The 24,429-nt window shown below is 40.8% G+C and overlaps 1 protein-coding gene across 3 annotated transcripts in view; it reads left to right on the top strand.

Moving 5' to 3' along the window:
* The window catches only part of ZFR (zinc finger RNA binding protein), a 55,189-nt gene that overhangs the window by 9,077 nt on the left and 21,683 nt on the right, over nt 1-24,429 (top strand). For all 3 annotated transcript variants that reach the window (XM_084629506.1, XM_084629505.1, XM_084629507.1), the window contains exons 3-6: nt 15,374-15,656; nt 17,452-17,596; nt 22,084-22,302; nt 23,876-24,123. In XM_084629506.1, coding sequence (XP_084485632.1) covers nt 15,374-15,656; nt 17,452-17,596; nt 22,084-22,302; nt 23,876-24,123 — 895 coding nt within the window. The remainder of the gene's footprint in view (nt 1-15,373; nt 15,657-17,451; nt 17,597-22,083; nt 22,303-23,875; nt 24,124-24,429) is intronic.

The following is a 24,429-nucleotide window of genomic DNA, read 5'->3' as shown; positions in this document are numbered from 1 at the left end:
ACTGGACTAGTTGGATGGTGGGTTTGCTCCAGTATGACACTTCCTGTATTTCTTCAGCATACCCTTGGAAATACAGCTTGGTCATCCACAGAATAGAATAAAGGGTCTATCTCATATTTTTTCCAAAATATAGTACCTTTTCAAACATTGGGGGTATTGATTTTTATAGCTGTCATAAATATAAAGGGAAGGGTAAACCCCTTTGAAATCCCTCCTGGCCAGGGGAAAGCTCCTCTCACCTGTAAAGGGTTAAGAAGCTAAAGGTAACCTCGCTGGCACCTGACCAAAATGACCAATGAGGAGACAAGATACTTTCAAAAGCTGGGAGGAGGGAGAGAAACAAAGGGTCTGTGTGTCTGTCTATATGCTGGTTTCTGCCGGGGATAGACCTGGAATGGAGTCTTAGAACTTTTAGTAAGTAATCTAGCTAGGTATGTGTTAGATTATGATTTCTTTAAATGGCTGAGAAAAGAATTGTGCTGAATAGAATAACTATTTCTGTCTGTGTATCTTTTTTGTAACTTAAGGTTTTGCCTAGAGGGGTTCTCTATGTTTTTGAATCTAATTACCCTGTAAGATATCTACCATCCTGATTTTACAGGGGGGATTTCTTTATTTCTATTTACTTCTATTTTTATTAAAAGTCTTCTTGTAAGAAACTGAATGCTTTTTCATTGTTCTCAAATCCAAGGGTTTGGGTCTGTGGTCACCTATGCAAATTGGTGAGGCTTTTTATCCAACATTTCCCAGGAAACGGGGGGTGCAAGTGTTGGGAGGATTGTTCATTGTTCTTAAGATCCAAGGGTCTGGGTCTGTAGTCACCTAGGCAAATTGGTGAGGCTTTTTACCAAACCTTGTCCAGGAAGTGGAGTGCAAGGTTTTGGGAAGTATTTTGGGGGGAAAGACGTGTCCAAACAGCTCTTCCCCAGTAACCAGTATTAGTTTGGTGGTGGTAGCGGCCAATCCAAGGACAACGGGTGGAATATTTTGTACCTTGGGGAAGTTTTGACCTAAGCTGGTAAAGATAAGCTTAGGAGGTTTTTCATGCAGGTCCCCACATCTGTACCCTAGAGTTCAGAGTGGGGGAGGAACCTTGACAATAGCATAGAAAACACTTCTGCTATTATCCTTATAAAAAGATGCATCATCAACATTATTAATCAACAGCTATTGAAAGTTAGCTCATATATAGTACATGTAGTGACTGTTTCCAAGAGGAATTTCCTGCTCCTCTGGCAGGAGAGCATCTATAAGAGTGTTATTTTGGAAGTCATGTTGTCTTAGGGAGTTTGGGTAAAGTCAGAATTGGCTTAGTCCCAACCTTAATTATAAAGTGAAATAATAGCATTTCCATAAGACTAAAATTGCAAAAATAATGCAATCTTTTGATTGCCTTTAGTTTGATAAGAGCTCTTTCAGTGCTCAGAATTATAGACAAATGGAGGAACAGCAACACTAAAGTTTATTGTATTCAAACACATTAGAATAACTTTTACCACATTGTATCCTCTCTCAGCAATAGTATATAGACCATATTCTTTCGAAAATGCTGCAGATTCAAATAAGTTTACTAATGTGTATCCTACCCAGTTAGTTCATAGACACCTAATTGTAGCCATCAAAGACTCCTCATAGCTTGCTTCCCAAAAAGTTGTTTTCTGACCAATCAGATCAGAAACTTTGCAAGACATGAAATGTTGCATTAACATTGTCATTAACAATCATTAATAAACCACAGTACTTTCTAACTCTAAAAGACCTGCTTTTGTGCTGCAGGAAGTCCACATTTTGCTTTCAGGTAAGGCCAATATCAGAGAAGACAAAGGGGCAAGGTTATAGTAGGCCTTTATCTGATAAGCCACTGACAATTCTTCCTATAGTTATTTCAGTATAAAAATAACCTTTGCTCTAGCCCCATTTTGTAGCCCCATTTTGTTGACTGATCTATTGATTATATGTTGTTAATCAGAAACCCCAATTTACCATTCTGTGATTTGGCAGGGTCCTTCCTCAAGATCAGACCCAGAAGTATTGGAGTTACTATGAGGATTCCAATGTCAACAGCAGAGATACTCACAGTTAGGAAAGGCCTCTTGACTGTCTAATATTTTTATTAGGGCTAAAGTAATTAGTGATTTAAAAAATTAATTGCAATTAATCGTGCTGTTAATAGTAGAATACCATTTATTTAAATATTTTTGGATGGTTTCTACATTTTCAAATGTATCTTTCAATTACAGCACAGAATACAAAGTGTATAGTGCTTACTTTAAATTTATTTTTATTACAAATATTTGCACTGTAAAAAACAAAGGAAATAGTCTTTCAATTCACCTAATACAAGTAATGTAGTGCAATCTCTTTTATCATGAAAGTTGAACTTACAAATGTAGAATTATGTAAAAAAAACAACAACCTGCATTCAAAAATAAAACAATGTAAAACTTAGTCCAGTCAGTCCTACTTCTTGTTCACCCAATCGCTCAGACAAACGAGTTTGTTTACATTTGCAGGAGATAATGCTGCCTGCTTCTTGTTTACAATCTGAAAGTGAGAACAGGCATTTTCGTGGAACTCTTGTAGCCAGCGTCACAAGATACTTACTTGCCAGATGCACTAAAGATTCATGTCCCTTGATGCTTCAGCCACCATTCCAGAGGACATGTGACCATGCTGATGGTTCTGCTTGATAACGATTCAGAGCAGTGCGGACCAGGGCATATTCATTTTCATCATCTGAGTCAGAAGCCACCAGCAGAAGGTTGATTTTCTTTTTTGGTAGTTTGGGTTCTGTAGTTTCCTCATCAAAGCATTGCTCTTTTAAAACTTCTGAAAGCATGCTCCACACCTCATCCGTCTCAGATTTTGGAAGGCACTTCAGATTCTTAAATCTTGGATCGAGTGCTGTAGCTATCTTTAGAAATTTCACATTGGCATCTTCTTTGCATTTTGTCAAATTTGCAGTGAAAGTGTTCTTAAAATGAACAATATGTGCTGGGTCATCATCTGAGACTGCCATAACATATATATGGCAAAAAGAAAAGGAGTACTTGTGGCACCTTAGAGACTAACAGATGTATTTGAGCATAAGCTGTAGCTCACGAATACAGACTAACACGGCTGCTACTCTGAAACCTGTCATATATATGGCAGAATGCGGGCAAAACAGCAGGAGACATACAATGTTCCCCAAGGAGTTCAGTCACAATTTAATTAACATATTATTTTTTTAACGAGCGTCATCAGCAAGGAAGCAGGTCCTCTGTAACGATGGCCAAAGCGTGAAAAGGTATATGAATCTTTAGCGCCTGTGGCACATAAATATCTTGCAACGCCAGCTACAATTGTGCCATACGAACACCTATTCTCACTTCCTGGTGACATAAATAAGAAGTGGGCAGCATTATGTCCTGTAAATGTAAACAAACTTGTTTGTTTTAGCTGTTGGCTGAACAAGAAGTAGAACTGTGTGGACTTGTAGGCTCTAAACTGTTACATTGTTTTGTTTTTGAGTGCAGTTATGTAACAAAAACCCCTATATTTGTAAGTTGCACTTTCATGATAGAGATTGCACTACAGTACTTGTATTGGGTGAATTGAAAAATATTATTTCTTGTTTCTCATTTTTACAGTGCTGATATTTGTAATAAAAATAATAAGTGAGCACTGTATACTTGGTATTCTGTGTTGTAAATGAAATCTATATACTTGAAAATGTAGAAGAAAATGCAAAAATATTTAATTTCAATTGGTATTCCATTGTTTAACAGTGTGATTAATCGTGATTCGTTTTTTTGGTGTTAATTGCGATTAATTGACAGCCCTAATTTTTATTAACACAGTTAGCAAAATCACAGACGCTCCAACCGAGCAAAGTCATCAGAGATCATAGAAATATAGGACTAGAAGGGACCTCAAAAGGTCATTTAATCCAGTCCCCTTCACTGAGGCAGGATTAAGTATTATCTGTTCCATCCCTGACAGATGTTCGTCTAACCTGTTCTTAAAATCCTCCAGTGGCAAAGATTTCACTGCCTTTGTAGGCAATGTGGTCCAATGCTTAACTACTTTACAGTTAGGAAGCTTTTCCTACTGTCTAACCTAAATCTCCCTTGCTGCAGTTTAAGCCCATTACTTCTTGTCCTGTCCTCAGTGGATAAGGAGAACAATTTATCACCCTCCTCTTTATAACAACCTCTTACATACTTGAAAACTCTTATGCCCTCCTCAGTCTTCTCTTCTCCACACTAAACATACCCAGTTTTTTTTTTCCAATCTTTCCTCATGTGTTTGAGACCTCTAACCATTTTTGTTGCTTTTCTTTGGACTTTCTCAAGTTTGTCCACTTCTTTCCCAAAGTGTGGTGCCCAGAGCTGGACACAGTACTACAGTAGAGGCCTTATCAGTGCTGAGTAGAGAAGTACTTACAACACTCCTGCTAATGACAGGTTTCAGAGTAACAGCCGTGTTAGTCTGTATTTGCAAAAAGAAAAGGAGTACTTGTGGCACCTTAGAGACGAACCAATTTATTTGAGCATAAGCTTTCGTGAGCTACAGCTCACTTCATCGGATGCATACTGTGGAAAGTACAGAAGATGTTTTTATACACACAAACCATGAAAAAAATGGGTGATTATCACTACAAAAGGTTTTCTCTCCCCCCACCCCACTCTCCTGCTGATAATAGCTTATGTAAAGTGATCAGTCTCCTTACAATGTGTATGATAATCAAGGTGGGCCATCTCAGACAATGATGTTTGCTTTTGCAATACTATTACATAGTTGACTCTGATTAGGTTTGTGCGGGGTGGATAAAAATCAATGATTTAAAAAAACAAAACAAAAATATTTTATTTGTTTAAATCAGATTTTTTTTATAAAATGCTTTTTGAGGGGGGGAAACCTATCTGAAGATTGTTTTGATTAAGATACATTATAGCTCAAAGATATCTCATCATGGAATAGGGATTATAAATTCTAATTCTATAGTATGAGACAATATATTCATGTAATGTTTAAGAAAAGTTTTGTAAATGAGTTCCAATAGTTCATGGATTAGGGACCCAATTTAATGGGGTTCCAGGGACTTCTGTATAGATTATTTAGGTTAATCTTTTTATCTACCCAATGGGACTCAGTGCTCAGTCTAGAACAGGGGTCGGCAACCTTTCAGAAGCGGTGTGCTGAGTTTTCATTTATTCACTCTAATTTAAGGTTTCATGTGCTGGTAATACATTTTAACATTTTTAGAAGGTTTCTCTCTAAGTCTATATTCTATAACTAAACTATTGTATGTAAAGTAAACAAGGTTTTTAAAATGTTTAAGAAGCTTCATTTAAAATTAAATTAAAATGCAGATCTTATCAGTTTCGTGCAGTGGTTCTTAACCTGGGGTGCATGCATCTCCTGGAGGTGCGAGATGCCCTTTCTGGCGGTGTGAAACGTGCAAGATTTTTTTTAGAAGGTAGCTCATCGAAAACACAAATTAAGCACAGGCACATACATAAGTACAACTACTTTGTTTCATCAAACCTATGTATTTATTAACATTATACATTTTTTGACGATTACTGTAATATACAAAGTTTTTAAGTTTTCAAGCTAATTGTAGTGTAATTTTTTATAAGGGTTGTAGAGCCCTGGGCTGGCTGCTGGTACCCCAAGCCGGCAGGAGGGCTGAGCAGGGCCAGAGGCCCGGACCCCAGCTGTCATGGGGCTGGAACCCCAGACCAGCAGTGAGGTGAGCGGGGCCAGCGGCTGGTATCCCAGGCTGGCAGCAAGCTGAGCGGGGCAGATGGCAGAGACCTCGGCTGGCAAGGGGCCCGGTGTCCAGAACTCCAGACCGTCAGCGGGCTGAGCGGCTCAGACCTTCTGCTGGCCTGGGGTTCTGTTCACCCACGCAGGCAGCGGGCTGAGCGAGGCCGGCGGCCGGGACCCTGGCTGGCAGCAGCATGGCAGTAAAAATCAGCTCGCTTGCCACAGGTTGCCGACTCCTGGTCTAGAAGATACCATCAAAGATGCTTAGTTTTGCAGTTCTCAAACTGTCGATTTGTGTCTCCAGAGATAACATGCTTGTTAACAGCAAAAATGTTTTAAAAATAAATAAATAGTATATAGAGGTGAGAAATAACAGACCTCAACCCTATTGTCCCTCCTCAAATTTGTGTACACAGAGTCAATCCCTTACCTCTCTCTAAAAGTGCAAAGTTTCAAAAAGTTCAACGAATAGAAACTTGGTGGGGGCGGAATAGATCTGGACAAGGAGAAGTCTGAAGATAAATGTGAGAAGGGAGGGACAGGCAGTGGAAACAAAAGTGAAATAGTTTGAGCAGCATGTTCCAGAATGCACTTTTATGTAGAAATCCATGATTAAATCGAGTCTTCCTGACTAGTGATTTAAATCAAATCCACTCTGGGTTTGTGATCTACTATAACTCTCAGATTCTTTTCTGCAGTACTCCCTCCTAGTCAGTCATATCCCATTTGTGCAACTGATTATTCCTTTCCAAGTGAAGTACTTTGTATTTGTCCATATTGACTTTCATCCTGTTTATTTCAGACCCATTTCTCCAGTTTGTCAAGATCATTTTGAATTCTGATTCTGTCCTCCAAAGTGCTTGCAAACCCTCCCAGCTTGGTATTGTCCACAAAATTTATAAGTTGTCCGCAGAATTTGTAAGTTTATTCTCTCTTATCCAAATCATTTATGAAGATGTTGAATAGAACTGGATCCAGGACAGATCTCTGTGGGATCCCACTCAGTATGTCCTTCCAGTTTGATTGTGAGCCATTGATAACTACTCAGAATATGCTTTTCCATCCAAATATAGGTTCCTCTAGGTTATATTTCTGTAGTTTATTTATAAGAAGGTCATGTGAGACAGTGTCGAAAACTTTACTAAAATTGAGATATATCACATCTACTGCTTCCCCCCATCCACAAGGCGTGTTACCCTGTCAGTGAAGGATATTGGGTTGTTGTGATGTGATTTGTTCTTGACAAATTCATGTTGATTGCTGCTTGTCACCTTGTTATCTTCTAGGTGCTTACAAATTGATCATTTGCTCCTTTATTTCCGAGTACCGAAGTTAAACTCTTTGGTCTACAATTCCCTGGGTTTTCCTTATTATCTTTTTTTATAGATAGGCACTACAGTTGCCCTATTTTACTCCTCTGGGATCTCTCCTGTCCTCTATGAGTTCTCGGAGATAATTGCTAATGGTTCAGATGTCTTCAGCCAGTTCTTTATGTATTTTTAGAATATATTTCATCAGGCCTTGCTGACTTGAAGACAGATAACTTGTCCAAATAAGTCTTAACTTGAGCTATGTCTACACTATGGACCTTACAGTGGCACAGCTGCACTTCTGTAAGGTCTCCTGTTTGGCTGCTGTATGCTGGTGGAAGAGAGCTCTCCTGCCGGCATAATTAAACCATCTCCAGTGAGTGATGGTAGCTGTGTTGGCAGGAGACTCTCACCCGCCAACATAGCAGTGTCCACACTGGCACTTTTGTCTGTGAAAGTTGTACTGTTCAGGGGAGTTTTTTTTTCACACCCATGACTGACAAAAGTGCTGGTGTAGACAAAGCCTTGTTCTTTTCCTATTTTAGCTTCAGATCCTACCCCATTTAGACTGATATTCGTTGTTAGTGATCTAGTCCGTGCTAACTTTTTTGATGAAAACTGAAACAAAAAAGGCATTTAACACTTCTGCCATTGCTGCGTTTTCCGTTGTTGTCTTTCCCTCCTCATTGAGTGATGAGCCCACCTTGTCCTTGTTCTTCCTCTTGTTTTTAATAGAATGTTTTCATGTTATCTTTTCTGTCCCTAGCTAGTTTAATCTCATATTTTGCCTTGGCCTTTCTAATTTTGTCACTACATGCTTGTGTTGAATGGTCAAAATGTCCAACATCAGAGCAGAGCATTCCTATACTGATACTATTCTCTGGGAAGACCAATAATCAATGAGACAAGTGATATTATAAGTGGTGCTACCTCTGGCATACCAAGAAGCTCCCGCTGGTGTAGTCCATAGGTAGCTCTGTAACAGGGTTACATGGCAGCTGTGAATATTCGTAAGGATGTCCAGCCTCTTCTATCATTAATGAAACCTCCTCACCCTTATAATGTTGGGGTCCTCTTCTCTCATAGGTTATGCCATTTACCTCCAGCTTATCAAATACATCAGCTGGCTACGATAGCATCATTGCAGTAGGAACATCAGCAGATCTTCAATCTTAAAATATCCAAAGCTAATATCAACTGGCATTTTGTGGTTACCTACCAGCAGTTTAGTCATACTTGTTTATTACAGCATTCTATCTTGTGATCTCTTATGATGCTGAGTTATTCCTGGTTAGCTACTTATGCTAATACTTATGCTAAGGCTTTTGGGCCTTATGCGTCAATCTGGCTAAGCTATTGTTTTACAGGCTTTGAGGCCTATAGGTTTCTTGCATTACTGCCTTAATTTATATGTATGCCTTACCTAGCAAATACCTGACAAATCTGACAGTAGAGTTCCTAGGAATTTGAGTACTTGCCACACAGGTTGGTAGTGAAAGGAATTAGTCTGCATAACCTCTGGACTCTCCTGTTCCAGAAATTCATGAGATCTTTTCACTTTGCAGCAAGCTATGTTCTCTTACCACCCCTCACCCCCCGTTGCTGTTTGAAGAATTTAGCATATTACTAGCCAAGATATCACTTTACTGTGTTTTGAATTAGGATTTTAGTAATATGTGACGTGACTTATTCTCTGCCAGGGATGTGTCTTTACTATTATTAAAATCTTCCCCAAATTTGGCCCAAATTACAAGCTTTTGAAAAATCTCAGTTTGCACAATAATTGTAGAGGTTTTTTTAGAGGCTGGTAGTGTTATTCCTCAAAGATTCTATCTGCATTGTGTATGCTCCATCCCCACCCAGATTCTTTGTGCTGACTGTGGAGCCCCACTGATCAACTCCTCCATCTCCCTCCCAGCGCCTCGTGTGCACCAGAGAACAGCAGGGATGGGGCGGAAAGAGGTGGGGTGGGGTCTTGGGGTAAGGGATGGAGTGGAGGCGAGGCCTGGGGCTGTGCAGGAAGACTGGGGGGAGTCACAAAAAAAATTTAAATCAAAATGGGAATCCTCGGATTGCTAAAGTTTGAGAAAAACTGGTATAAATGACTTTTTCTATTAATGTTGCTCCTAGGAGTCACTGTAGCACCAGGCACCAGAACTGAGAGCGAGGAGACTATCTCTCTTGTGCTTGCAATGCTCCTGGTGTGATTATGCAGGCAGTGTGGAGGAGATTGAGGAAGCTGAGGATAATGGAGGCGGACAGGCAGAGGCTGGCAGAGTAGGCTGAAGGGTTAAGAATTGGCTGGGTTGGACTCAAGCAAGCTAAAGGGTTCAGGCGGAGGGGGGCAATGGAAGTAGAGGGAGACAGGGACAGGCTCTGTGGGGACACTTGGAGAGAAGCAGAGAGGCTAGATATAGTCATACTAGGGGGCAGGCTGGAGGAGATGGGTCAGAAAGGTCTGTAATGGCCAGAATACGTTCCCCCAATGAAACTTGAAATAGAAGCCAGTGTACATCATTCTCTCTCTCTAGTGGCTGGTCCAACATAGAGTATAACAGCCTACTTATTACTGTTACCAAATACGTTGTTAACTCAAGTAGTTGAGGTCTATGCTGTGGATCTAAAGATTCTGACCCTGGTGATTACCTACACGGGGGCCAGTCTGGTTCCACATGGACCTATGTTTCTTTGGTTAGTATTTTTTTAATAGGAAATAAGTCTTATTTGCATGTAAAAAGAGCTCACTGAAAATAAGGATTTTTTTCATCCTTGTTTGACCTTCTGTCTCCTTTTCTCCTGAGTGCTCTGTTCCTAAAAAAAGTCTCTCTTTTTTGAGAGTCCTTGATATCTTTCCCTTAAGAAAATTTGTCTAAAACATATACGTGACTTCCTGAGAAATATTATAAACTAGCAAATGCATACATTGCTTGCAGAGCCATTGGAGGCAAGTTTTGCAACAGCTCGTGTACATAAGGAAGGAAATGTCCCCAGGCTTGGTCACTGCCTATATGACCACTGGGGATAGGAGCAAGGCACAGGAATGGATGGAGAGGATCTAAAGCAGAGTTTTTCAAAGTTCAGGTCGCAACCCAGTATTGGGGCGCGGCATAGAAGGCACTGCATCTCTCTGGTCAGCACTGCCGACCGGGACATTAAAAGTCCTGTCAGCAGTGCTGACCAGCTAAGGCAGGCTAGTCCCTATCTGTTACAACACCGTGCTGCGTTCCGGAAGTGGCCAGGCGCGGGTCCGGCTTCTAGGCAGAGGGGCCACTAGGTTCCGCGTGCTGTCCCCATCCTGAGCACTGGCTCTGCATGCCCACTGCCCTCTTCCTGGTCAGTGGGAGCTGGAGTCGGGGGAGCAATGCCTGCAGGCGAGAGCTGTGTGCCTAGAAGCCAGACCTACTGCTGGATGCTTCAGGCAGTCGGTCCGCGGTGCCAGGACAGGCGGGAAGCCTGCCTCTGCACCCCAGCTGTGCTGCTAGCCAGAAGCCACTAGAGGTAAGTCCGTGCCACACACCGCACCTCAGTCCCCTGTCTGAGCCCCCCCCAAAACCTGGAACCCCTTCCTGCACCTCAAGCCCCCATCTCAGCCCCAGCCCTGAGCGGCCTCTCCCCAAAACCCAGAGCCTCTCATCCCCAGCTCTGTTGAGTTGTGGGCATCAACAATTTTCTTCAGCTGGGTCCCCAGAAAAAAACTTTGAAAACCACTGATCTAAAGTACCCTCAGACTGATAGTGAGATCCTTTTAAAATTAAATGAGACAACATTTAAGTTGTGAAACTCCATTTATCTACAAAAAAGAAAAGGAGGACTTGTGGCACCTTAGAGACTAACAAATTTATTTGAGCATAAGCTTTCGTGAGCTACAGCTCACTTGTGTTCAGATAAATTTGTTAGTCTCTAAGGTGCCACAAGTCCTCCTTTTCTTTTTGCGGATACAGACTAACACAGCTGCTACTCTGAAACCGTCCATTTATCTAGTATCCTTTGGAAAGACAAATTGCTGTGGACGGGACTCTAGGTTTAAGCAAACCAAGAGAGCAGAATGTAGATAATCCAGAAACAATCAAAAGATTTGTGGGGTGGAACTTAAAAATTAAAAGATAGGAATGAGTGGGTTGAAAAGAAGTTGGACCCAAAATTGCAGTGTGATTGAAGTTCTCCTTTGATAATTGCGTCTGTAGATTCCCCTGGTTGGATGAGAATCAAAGCCATTTGAGGTTCTGCAGAACTACCCATTTGGTTTATCCCAGTACCTTTTTTTACTTTCTCAGAACTTTAAGATGTCTGTTTGTATTTCACATGGAGGAAAGTGTGGGTAATCCTGTTAGAGCCTGCCAGGGTGTGTGGCATTAGATTATTGGTGGTTTTGTGGGGGGGTTGATTGCAGTATACCCACAGTGTGTACCATACCTTGTTAATGCACATCTTGTGGGTTATACCCATATTAACAACAAAATAACCCATGACAGGGAGGGAGTTCTGAAAGGTAGAATCAGTAAAGTGTGACACTCATTAGATAGGGGCCAGTTGTGATTGAGTAAAAGAAATTGAAAAAAAGAACCGTAGATAGAGTTTTGTGAGTACTGAGCCAGATTTGAAGATTCCAGAGAAGTGTAGTGAGTTCTTCAGAATGCTAAGACTGTAATGATCGACAGTAAGCATCTAAAAATTACCTAAGAAGCTGTCACTTCATCCAGAATACTTCCCCATAATCTTGCAAACTCGATCACTAGCTCTGCATGATGTTGCAGAAGCAAGGGGAACAGGTTTGCTAAAGTAAGCATGGTAACAGAACCTTATTAGCCTTAGAAATCACATGACTAGGGCTGTTAATTCTGTACCATGACAAGACAACTGTTTTTGCCAAACCCTAAATATTTTTCAGATTATGATCCACCTTGCTAAACTCTCACTAATGACTGGGAAATTGGTTCCTAGTTGCAAATGAGATTTTAAAAAAATCAAGCATACCATTTGAAAAAAACCTTATTTTGTTAGGTATGATGCTAACTTGTATGTGAGCAGTGGTATTGTAGCATAACTTAAACAATAATGAAGCTTTACTACAAGAGTTGCCTGCTCTCAACATTTTTGAGCGTTTCATGATTTAGCTTATTTTTAGTAACTGCTTGTGATCTCATGAACAACCTCTCTCAAATTCAGGAAATCTCTGTTATTTCCACAATTCTGTACTGATAAACAGGCAGCTGTTTGTAGTCTGATCTGATGACTCTGGGTGGCAGTTCTCACCTTTTACCACCAGAAGCCACCCCTCCCAGACTGGTCTGCTCCTGCTCTGCAAGAGGCATAGAGCTTCGGTCAATGTAGTTAGGTTAACGTGGTATCAGGGTAGATGCTGCGTTGCTTACATCAAACTGTTCCAACTGACAGACTGGAGTCCTGTCACACCAAGGCTGACAGCCCAGAGCCAGGACAGAGCTCGGGCTGTCGCCTCCAGACGGCAGGGCTGCCAGTGTCCCACATTGATAGTTAAATCAGTACAAGTGCTCCTGGTGAGGACACACACTGCCAATAGAAGGAGTTAGTACAGACATGCAAAACCGATTTAATTACTGTGGTGGCTGTACGTCAACGTAACTTGAATCGAGTTCATTTTGTAGTGTAGACTTGTTCTGAGAAGCAGCAGGAACCATTCTCAAGTAGTGGTATCAATGGCTCCAACCTGTTTCTTGCCCCTGTGACTCTTAACATTGCAATGAGGGGGAATTGAAAGAAAATGTGGGCTTGATCATGCTCCCATTTAAATCAGTGGCACACCCCTACATTGATTTAAACGGAACAGGATTGGGCTCTTAGTGATTAAACAAAATTTTTGAGGAGTGGGGAGTGTGAACCAATCTAGACTGTCTTTCAGAAATATATAAACTTGTTGGAGTTACTGAAAGGACTGTAGCATCTGATTTTCAGTGAAGATTATAGTTTTTTTGAGCATCTAGTTTAAACTTGGACAACACAAATAAGCTCTTCATCCAATTATTTAATTCTTCCTTTGTGTCCTGTCTAATTACTGGCATCAAAATTCTATCTCAGTGTTTTTAGTTTCAGGAACTGAGTTACGTTTGGCAAAATAAAAAATATATTAAATATGATAAATTGGAGTGGCATTCTTCCGTAATTTCTTCATTTCTTCTTGTAAATCTAGTGCTGTATTCAGCAAGAACAAAGCCAAGTGGTTTCAAAGGATTTTTCTGTGATATTCCACCCTTTATTATATTATCATATCACTTTTTCTCCTATAAATTTTGTGTGCATGGGTTTTGTTCACTGTGCTAAAAGGATTCATTCTGTTCTTTCCAAATGCTCACTTTTCTTGTGCCTAAATACTGTAGGAGGTTATCCTGGTAGAGACCCATCCCACATATTTAACCCTGCACTTCCCTGTTCAGAATTCACTTCACTTGAAAGATGGCATTTTTTATTTTTTAACCTTAGTTTAATTTGATTTGTGAGATTTTGAACTAATTGATCATGCGGTTGGATGTTCATTGTAAACTAATTTAAATATGTGTACTACTCTTTTTAAAAAAGGATAACTCTGAAGGGCATTTTATTAAAATTAAAGTTTTTAATACATCTTTGTTTCTGAATAATCAAGCAAGCAATATTTTAAACATTCTGCTTGACTTCTTAAAATATAACTGCAGTACTTGGACTTGCCAAGATTGGCAGTATTTTCACTACATTTTTCCCCTGGTATGAATTCCATTTTGATATCTAGACATAATGCAGTTTTGACATTAAAATGACAGAATCATACAGCATTTTTCTCCCGATAAATTTTGACCAAGCAAAAATACTGACAAGTTATAGAAGCAGTAAGCATACCCATCGACAAGAGGTAGGTAATATGATTTTTGGCAGTTAGCGCCAGACTGACTATTGGAAACTTTAGCTAGGTATTATCTCTCTGGTATCTAAGCAAACCCAAAATTACAAATCATCATCTCAGCCACTCGCTCAGTATGCTGTTTTAGCTAGAGCATTTAATGTCTCTGTTTTGATTTCCCAGTTGATAAAATAGAGATAATAGTATCCTCATTTAGGTGGTGTGAGTAATTAATAGTGTTATTGGATGAATGTGCTGGAAACACATCATGCTGGTGCATGGGCGGTTTATGTCAAATAAAAGTTGCTAGCTTTTGTTTGTAACCCCCATTTCTTTTCAGGATTGTAAGAAGTACTGACTTCTTGGCAATAATTATTTTACTAATTTATTTATATTTTTAATTAACCTACCTAAACTCTTAGGCGTTTTGTATAATATAATGCACTGTACATATATTACAAATCAAAATAGGACAATAGCAGTTATTAGATTCTACCCTTCAAATAATCACTGCACCTTCTGAGAACACCTTCTCTCACTGGACTATTAATATCTCCCTCTTGTTAATACTTACCTGTACGCTGCTTCCTGCATGCACCTGCTGCAATGATTGGGGAAACAGATGAGTTTTACAGCATTCCCTGAAGACTGGCAGAATCCTGATAGAATCTTCACACTCACTTCTATAGTACACTCGATTTGGCTACTAGACCTTTTGTTAGTACATCTTTTCTAAGGCCATTGAATCTAGAAGAAAACTATCTATCTAATCTCAACATTTGGAGGGGGACTCCCTCATGAGAAATTAGTTTCAAAAGTTTCTCTCTATCGAGTTTAGGGATTTTTGAACTGACTTTTAATTAAAACCATTTTAAAAGTCACTCTCCTTCATTCAGCTGTTCAGTCAACAGGCCTGCATGGGGCGGTATATTTTTGGTGAAGTAATTAGTCTTAAAACTCCAATAGCATAAAAGGAATCCTATGCTTTGCTCTGAAAATGCCATGTAAGGTGGAATAGTTCAATAATAGCTTTCACAGAAGAAGTAGTTCTTTTTGCAGTGCAGGAGTTGTCAAATATGCTACCCAAAGAACTATTGTATGTATTCCATATCATACAAAACATGATGATTTGAGATCTCTATGCTGTTTCAAATGAAAAGCTTGTCTGTTGCTACCAAAAGGTTTATCAGATGGGCCCCCATTTTGTTTAATGTTTCAGCCGTAAGCACTTGAATGTGCGATGATGCTTAAATAATGAGTGCCATAAAAAAGCTTATAAATGAGTGCTTCTTGTAAACATGTAGACCTTTCCAGGATTATACAAAGCTTAGTTTTAAGACTTTTCTGTTGTTTTGAAATTGAATGAAATATTTAGATATCCGTCTAACATGTTTAGCTGTTGAACTAATGGACTCATTACTTGATGGGTAATACTTACTATCCTTTTCCAATATAGCCAGCAGCCAGCTTCGGGTGTAGCCTATTCCCATCCAACTACAGTTGCTAGCTACACTGTCCATCAGGCTCCAGTAGCTGCACACACGGTTACTGCTGCATATGCTCCAGCAGCAGCTACAGTTGCAGTAGCCAGGCCTGCACCAGTAGCTGTTGCAGCTGCTGCAACAGCTGCTGCCTATGGAGGTTATCCTACAGCACACACGGCGACAGATTACGGTTATACCCAGAGACAACAGGAAGCCCCACCACCACCTCCTCCGGTCACTACACAAAACTACCAGGTAAGTGCCACTTTGAATCCATCTCAGGTCGGTAGTGATCAAAACTCATCTGATGGATGTTTGGTCATCTGTGTGAAATGAGTTTGCTAATCTGGCTAGTTCCCGCTGGTCAAATGTCCAAATCGTAAAAACTACCATCAAGTTCAGCAACCTTGTTGGTATCTTCTACAAAGGCCAAAAATTGAGGGCGTGGCATGGAGACTGACCTGTCCTCTTCTCCAAGTCAGGGTTGAGGCGTATAACCAAGGGACTATGAGGAAAGTTACCCCAAGAATGGCAGTACGACATCTGCTTTGTAGAGAGAGGATTTCAGTCTCCAGAACTGTTAGTCTGGCACTTTTCTCAAGCACATATTCACTCAATTTAAAAATAAAGAAACTAAAAGCTGCCATCATCCCTATCTGCTAATCTCAAATACTGCAAACGTTCACACACGTGAATTGTCCATTGAAGTCAGTGGGACATAAAGTGAAGTCATTGGGGCTCTGTGCGGGCACATGACTGCCCATGTGGCTCTTTTTACAGGGTATGGGCCCTGTTTAATAAATAATTTATTTTGCTATCTCAGCTCCTATTAAAGTCGGTCGGAGCCTTGGAGTTTTCCTGGTTACTTTGAGGCTAGTGCCTATATTTACAAGATTTATCTGAGGTAAATATGCAGGCACTGGTCATATTTAATGTATAATGTAAAGTATTAAAACTATTTTCAGGAACTGGATTGAAAGTATTGACACTGTTGTTTTCCTTTGTGCATAAAGCAGAATAAATTGAAAAAGACTGCCCTATTTAAAGGGCCACATTATAAAATTATCTATTAGGGGGTGCCTTCTGGTTTTATAATACTTATTTTAATTTGATGAAAAAGCACTTTAGAAGAGGTAGGTGGCATTAATGATTATTTAATTGCTCTTTCTGTAGATCTTTTTTTTTCTTTCCTTTTTTTTTTTTAAATAGCCACCTCTGGTTAGAGTCCTGAAAAACAAGCAAGCTCTTTCTAATGGTCTGAAACAGCAATTAACTAACACATCCTAATAATTACAGGAGCAGTGCATATGCCTGCTACTAGATGTTGATGCACAGACAGAGAAAAAAGGAGCCTTAAACAAAGGGAAAAAATACAAGGTTACCAAAATTGCTAGGGAACGAAATGTTACTTTTTAAGCTTCTTAACAAGTGGGGTAAATCCAAGTAGAAAATTCTCTAAACTGCAGAATGGTTGATGCGATATAAAACAAAATGCTAATAAAAGGTACAGTTAATGTTCCCCTCTAATTTATATGTAAATAGGAAAAATGCTAAATCAAATTTGTAATACCTAGGAAGTGTTGGTGGGCATTTCTTCTTTAAAAAAAAAATACTTGAATTTTGTGAAAATACACATTTTGAGCAGGCTTGTGATTTTTCTTAAAATTATATAGGATTTCTGCTCTGATATAAAAGTAATAGTGGAACAGTCTGACAGTAGCCTCTTTCTGTTCCTTAATGGAAGTAACAAAGTGGAAAAATGAGAAAATACTTTTAAATGCAAGAGTTGAATTGCTGTTATTTATTGGGTCTGTTAATGTTCATCAAAGCTGTTCATCACTTGTTGTTCTTAGTCTCTGTAAATTTAAGATTAAAGATTTTAAAATATAAAAGGCTTATTTAACTCTAGAATAATGTACATATTTAAATGAATTGTTTGACTTAGTTCAGTAGGCTGTCTCTCCCTTTGGCTGCCTTTGATTATCCCAGGCACCAGACATATTTAAGCAGAAACTCAGGTCCTTTCTTTCTGTTTTGCATGCTTTTTAAGGACTCCTACTCATATGTTAGATCCACTGCCCCAGCTGTGGCTTATGACAGCAAGCAGTACTATCAACAACCAACAGCTGCTGCAGCTGCAGTGGCTGCTGCTGCCCAGCCTCAGCCTTCTGTAGCCGAATCATACTACCAGACAGGTGGGTGGTGTGCATGAAATTCCTTTTCGGTCAGTGCAAAACAGTGTGCTGCTTTGTCTTTTAAAAACGTTTCTTTGGATACCTCAGACAAATTGGTTTTTATTCTTAGCTTTATAATGTAACCCATATAAATATAAATGTATGGACAAAAATCCTGCTGTTACCCAGCACTTAATAACCTTGCCTCAAATAGCGTCTTGCCTAAATATACACACACCTTTTTCTATGTAAATTGAATTTAACAATACTTAAGTGTGTTTTAAAATATGTTGTGCCTACCAAGTTCAAATACACTTTGGCTGGCCCGTGCAAACAAGAAGAGATCTGGACAAGAAAAGGATTTTTGAGCATAGTTTTGTTATATTAAATAGTGTAAGTCAGTATTAACCCATTTTGGCCATCACAAAGTTTAAATCCCATTTAAACAAATTTTAAAGCTTTGTAATGTTGGTGTGGATGGGAAATTAAAGGCAAGCTTTAGCTATATGGTGAGAGAAGGTTTGCTTAAAGAAAGCAATAGGGTGAGCAAGTTGTTTCAGAACATGACACGAGTCTGGGGAGAGAGAGACCAGTTACTGTGTATGTGGTTTTAAAAAAATGCCATTTGTACAGTATATGGCTGCAGTTTAAAAAAATGTTGTTAGAAGGGGCTTTATACTCTAATAACAGAAAGATAGGGCACAGTTTGAGACCTAAATTCAGAGTTCATACTTAATGCCTCTCGCTCTCCAGCAAGGGAAGGCACTCTTCTCTGCGCAAGAGAGGAATACAGTGTGAACTTAAGTGTCATTAACTCTAGGGCCCTACCAATTTCACAGCCGTAAAAAATGTGTTACGGACCGTGAAATAAGACCTTCCCTGTAAAACCTGATCTCCCTGAAATCTGCTAGTTTGGCAGGGCTGGGGAGGGACAGGACTTGTCCTTCCCCAGTACAGCGGTTATGGGAGGAAATCAGACCTACCTCCACAGACAGCTCAGACATGAGGGTGGTATACCCTCACTTCTGTGCTGCAGCATCCCCCGAGCTGCGCTGTGGGTTTCTGCCCTGCAGCTCCTGCTGGGGTTTGGGGTGGCTGGATTGGGGGCTTCCGCCCCCCTCGGGTCTGCAGGGGCTTTGGGTGCCCAGGTGCAGGTTTTTGTCCTCTCATCCCCCACAACTCCTGCAGGGGCTGGGGGTGGCTGGGCTCCAGCCGGGGTTTGGGGCTGCCGCCCCTTGCAGCTCCTGCCCAAGCTCGAGGCTGCCCAGGCTCAGGGGCTTTTGCCGCCGGCTCCAGCCGGGGCTCAGGGTGTCTTGGTTCGCGCCCCTCCCCTGCCCGTTGTTCCTGCCAGAGCTTGGGCACCCATTTTTCAACTTGGCATGGACCCAGTGGGCCCATGCATTAATCTGCCACTGGCCGTGACTAGTAGCTGGGAGCTGTGGAGATTGGACCTGCCATCATCTCCAGGATGGAAACTCCTCCAGCTTCAGGAAACTCCACAGCTGCTGCCTTCAGAGCCCAGCTCTGAAGTGAGTATGACAATCCTGTGACCACCCTATAACACAGGGGTTGGCCAAGTAGAGCCCGGGGGCCACATCCAGCCCTCCGGACCTTTAAATCTGGTGCTTGAGCTCCCACCACGGAGCAGGATCCAGGACTTGACCCATTCTGGCGCTCCAGTTGGGGAGTGGGGTCAGGGGCTTTCCCCAGTCTGCGTAGCACCCGGAAGCAGCAGCATGCCCGCCCTCTGGCTCCTACACGTAAGGGGAACCAGAGGGCTCCGCATGCTGCCCTCACCCCAAGCGCTGCCTCTGCAGCTCCTATTAGCCAGGAATTACGACCAGTGGAAGCTGCAGGGGTGGCGCCTGCCCACAGGGCAGCGTGTAGAGCCACTTGCCATGCCTCCATGTAAGAGCTGGAGGGGGACATGCCGCTGCTTCTGGGAGCTGCTTGAGGTAAGCGCCGACCAGAGCCTGCACCCTGACCCCCTCCCGCGCCCCAACTCTGAACCCCCTCCCAGCCTCTGAACCCCTCAGTCCCAGCCCAGAGCACCCTCCTGCACCCCCAGCCCCACCCCAAGGCCTGGTACCTCCAGCGGGAGCCCTCTTCTTCCCCCAGCATCCCAACCCCCTGCCCCAGCCCAGAACCCACTCCTGCTTCTTGAACTCCTCATTTCTCGCCCCACCCCAGAGTCTGCACCACAACCCCCAATTTTGTGAGCATTCATGGCCTGCGATACAATTTCCATACCCAGATGTGGCCCTCGGGCCAAAAACTTTGCCCACCCCTGCTGTAACGGCTATGGGATCCTCCCTCCCCCGCAATCCCCTTTTGGGTCAGGACCTCCATGGTTACAACACTGAAATTTCAGACATAAACATCTGAAATTGTGAAACTGACCAATTTTAAAACCCTCTGGTCCTGAAATTAACCAAAATGGAGCATGAATTTGGTAGATCCCTAACTGTATCTCTCTCTAGTTTACTGGAACTCTGACAGGCGTCAGTTCAGTCTTCATGTCAAGAAAATAGTTGTAACCTGAGATCTAGGTACGGAAGAACAACTTTCAGGTTTAACTCTGAATGTTTGTTGCCATGCCATGCCAAGGCTTTCAAGATTATGCGAGGGTCCCATGACCTGGCAGTCCTATATGGAGTCAATGGGAAGTTGTACAACTGGGAAATTCCAGATTGCTGCTATATGGGTTATAGGAACCTAATACAGCAATAAGAGGCCAAGAAGAGAATTGGACACAAGTAGAAATTATTCTTCTGAGAGAGTAGTTGGACCATCTGTAGATTAGTCTGCTAAATTGTGAGTACCATATTAGAGGAGGGATTTTGAGGAGGTTGAGAAGGATCAAAAGAAGCAAGGGGGATTATTTTCCATGCCATTTTGGAAAAATTGGTATTCTCTGCTTTCAGAATTCTAAAGCAAATAGTAAAGGTAGATGCAGATATGCAGTCTAAACAAGAAACACAGTCTAGGTCTCAACACTAGATACTCCTAAAGCTATGGGAACAGCAGGCTAGAAGTGAGTGAATCACAAAAATTAGGTAGTTTGGACTTGATTGGTTTTTTGTGGCCTGAGCCTGTAGTAGTGTTCTTTGTGTGAAACACCATGTTCCTGGCATATAATCCTTTTTTAAGGACATATTAACAGGTTTACAAATCCTTGCCATGCAAATATCAGAAACAAAACAATAATCATTACAACACTTATCTTTTGTTTAAAGAGACATGCAAGAATATAGTCATCAGCTCTATCTGTTCATTAGGGAGTTAGCCATATTAAAGAGTGAGCATTGTTAACAACACCTATGATGTTGTTTCTATTGATTTTATTAAATTGAGTGAAATCTCTGATTATGCATAATTAATGGGCCAGGTATGTCTATCAAATGTTAAAAGTTGGAAAAAAGGATACCTGCTCGGGGTATTTTCTGGTGAATGTACTCTGAGTGGTGTTTACTACTTCTCATAACACAAGAACTAGGGGTCACCAAGTGAAATTAATAGACAGCAGGTTTAAAACAAATAAAAGGAAGTATTTCTACACATAGTCAACCTGTGGAACTCCTTGCCAGAGGATGTTCTGAAGGCCAAGACCATAACAGGGTTCAAAAAAGAGCTAGATAAATTCATGGAGGATAGGTCCATTGATGGCTATGAGCCAGGATGGGCAGAAATGGTGTCCCTAGCCTGTTTGTCAGATGCTGGGAATGGGAGACAGAGTGACTGGATCGCTTGATGATTACCTGTTCTGTTCAATCCCTCTGGGGCACCTGACACTGGCCAGTGTTGGAAGACAGGGTACTGGGCTGAGTGGACCTTTGGTCTGACGCAGTAGGGCCGTTCTTATGAGTACTGAATAAAATGTAACCAAATATCTAAGTATCTATTTGTCGTCTGTCTATTTTGCTGGGTATGTAATTGGTATGTTAATTGTTCCATAACAGCATCCTTTTATGCTTTTATAAACCATTCTTCTATGGTAGGACTATTTTTTTTGTATTTTTTCTTCCAGTGAGAGGTTATAAATTGCTGAGCCGCTACTAGCAGATGAGAGATTAGGCATAATATACTGTGTGTTGCTTGGTTTTTCATTTTCAGGATAACCAAAAAGTATTTAGAATACTAAAAATAAAACCAGCGTTTGTATAATATGCTTCTGAATTTTTGTCCATTAATGAACTTCAAACTAAAAGTGATCATCATAGGTCAGGCTACTTTTCATAGTACTGAAAGACCCTTAAGAAAAAGGTTGGCTGTATTTAGAGAAGAAAGTGAAATGAGTTATGCAGATGCATTTTAGGATTGTATTCATTTTATTACATGGTCATCCCTCTGGCATGTGTGTGTTGTAACAGAAAAATCCTCATTTGTTGTGTGCTTAGTTACTTGTATATAGTTGAATATAATTATTTTAAAAATTTAATGTCGTTCGAAATTCACCTAGTCTCAAATTTTTAAATCGTTATACAACTTTACTCTTCTATCTTAATTAGCTCCAAAAGCAGGATATAGCCAAGGAGCAACTCAGTATACTCAAGCCCAGCAAACTCGACAAGTGACAGCCATAAAACCAGCCACCCCAAGTCCAGCTACAACTACTTTCTCCATATATCCAGTATCCTCCACTGTGCAGCCAGTAGCAGCTGCAGCAACTGTTGTTCCATCCTATACTCAGAGTGCTACATACAGTACAACAGCAGTCACTTACTCTGGTAAGAATTTTGCAAGTTATATTACTATGAGGTTTGTGAGTCATGTTATGGAAAAGGATTTTGTAGGCTCAAAAATTTGGTAATTGTGTTTAGTTGTGTCATAAAGCACCAAGAAATATTCAGCTAGTTAGATCACTATATTGGCAGAATATTCAGACACATTTTTGGAAGAGAACAGTAGTTGTATGTGGTCCTGTTTTGTTGAACATAATATCAAAGAGAGATTGCAGCACTGCTTGGCTAGTTCTTGGTGTTGGTCAAGTATGGGAAGGGAGCAGAAACCATGCAATGGAAAAAAACAGAGACAAGTGTCCAAAGAAAATAAAATTTTGGAGGCAATGTACCACCATCAGACAACAGTTGTGAAGAGGAGAGGGGGCAAACCAGAGTAAAACTTAGATTTTGGATTACTTTGATCTCCTCTGGGAGGAGGGGGTGTGTACAAGAGCTTTGCTCCAAACATAAGAGATTCAAGGCTTGATTAAAAGTGGAAGGAATCCTGTTTAGCTTTATAACCAGATGCTAATCAACTGGAACATTGTAGCTGCTTGGATCTTTGGTATCCTCTTTTAAATGGTGTCAAGTATCAGGGGGTAGCCGTGTTAGTCTGTATCCACAAAAACAACAAGAGTCCGGTGGCACCTTAAAGACTAACAGATTTATTTGAGCATAAACTTTCATGGTGCAAATCTGAAGAAGTGAGGTTTACCCATGAAAGCTTATGCTCAAATAAATCTGTTAGTCTTTAAGGTGCCACCAGACTCCTTGTTGTTTTTGTTTTAAATGGGACATTTAAAATGTTCCTTGAAACAGAAAAAGCCTAATCGGTGGATTAAAGTAGTTGAACCACTAGATGTGGAGAGTTTATGGGAAAACTGGCTCAAAGGCATGAAAACACAGTTTTCTTGATTTATTCAACTGTGGTACTAGAAATTAAGGAGTGAAAAGATAAGGCAAGTTACAGAGAATCAAGCAGGCCAACAGTTTGTTTGCACCAAAGTGCATCTGAGGATGCTGGATGGTTAAATATCAAAGAGAAGAGGCTCCTAAGCACTGTTGTGGTTTTGGTTTCACATCCATGTGTATCCTTTTCTTACACAATAAATTGTTCCTTATTAATAAACCTAAGTTTGAACAAATATTCATTTCTAGTGGCTTTTATCTCATCTTTGCTGTGCCACACCTAGCCCTCCCAGATGTGCCAGGACCGTTGGCACAGACCGTTGGCACATTCTTGAATGGCAGCTTTGATACAGCTGCCAGGATAGGGGACCACAGTATATTTAAAAATTGTATAGCTACAAAGATCTGTCTGAGAGAAAACATGCCCCTGACATAGGTGGGAAATGGTATTTAAATTTGTATATCATAAAAGGTCAAGTAAAATTCTGATTAAGTGATAAGATAGTTGACCACACATTGCATCTCAGGACCTTATCAAAATGTTTAGATCACAAAATGTACCTTTCTGGAAAAAAACTAAATGTCATGCAGCATCCCTAGAACTAACTTGCGTGTAACTGTGATATACAATGTATAATAATGTAACATTATCATATTTTGATCTTTTGAGGTACCTCTTATTCTGGCTATGAAGCCGCAGTATATTCAGCAGCATCATCCTATTACCAGCAGCAGCAGCAGCAACAGAAACAGGCCGCGGCAGCAGCGGCTGCTGCTGCTGCAACAGCTGCCTGGACAGGGACCACCTTTACTAAAAAGGCACCATTCCAAAATAAGCAACTGAAACCAAAACAACCTCCCAAACCACCACAGATCCACTATTGTGATGTTTGTAAAATCAGCTGTGCTGGACCACAGGTACCTGTATTACATGACATTCCACTATGCCGCTTAGTCATTATTTCATATATTTAAAAACAGGCATTATTTAAGAACAGTTGTGGATTGCGGAAATCATTTAAATAACTTCCCTCTAGAAGCAGTTTGAAAATGTGTACCCCTATGAAAAGGAAATACTGATGTTTGTGCTCTGTGAACAGCTGAATTTTATTTCGCACGCTAAAAGTTAACATTCTCTATTTGAAGCGCTATTCTGCTCAGTAGCAAATTTCCTGGGGAAAACTCCCTTCTCAGACGCATAGACCCTTGAGAATTTAAGCTTTT

The sequence above is a fragment of the Lepidochelys olivacea genome, assembly GCF_965140295.1.
Source record: "Lepidochelys olivacea isolate rLepOli2 genome assembly, chromosome: 5".
Lineage (NCBI taxonomy): Eukaryota > Metazoa > Chordata > Testudines > Cheloniidae > Lepidochelys > Lepidochelys olivacea.
This window is presented reverse-complemented; position numbering and strand designations above follow the sequence as displayed.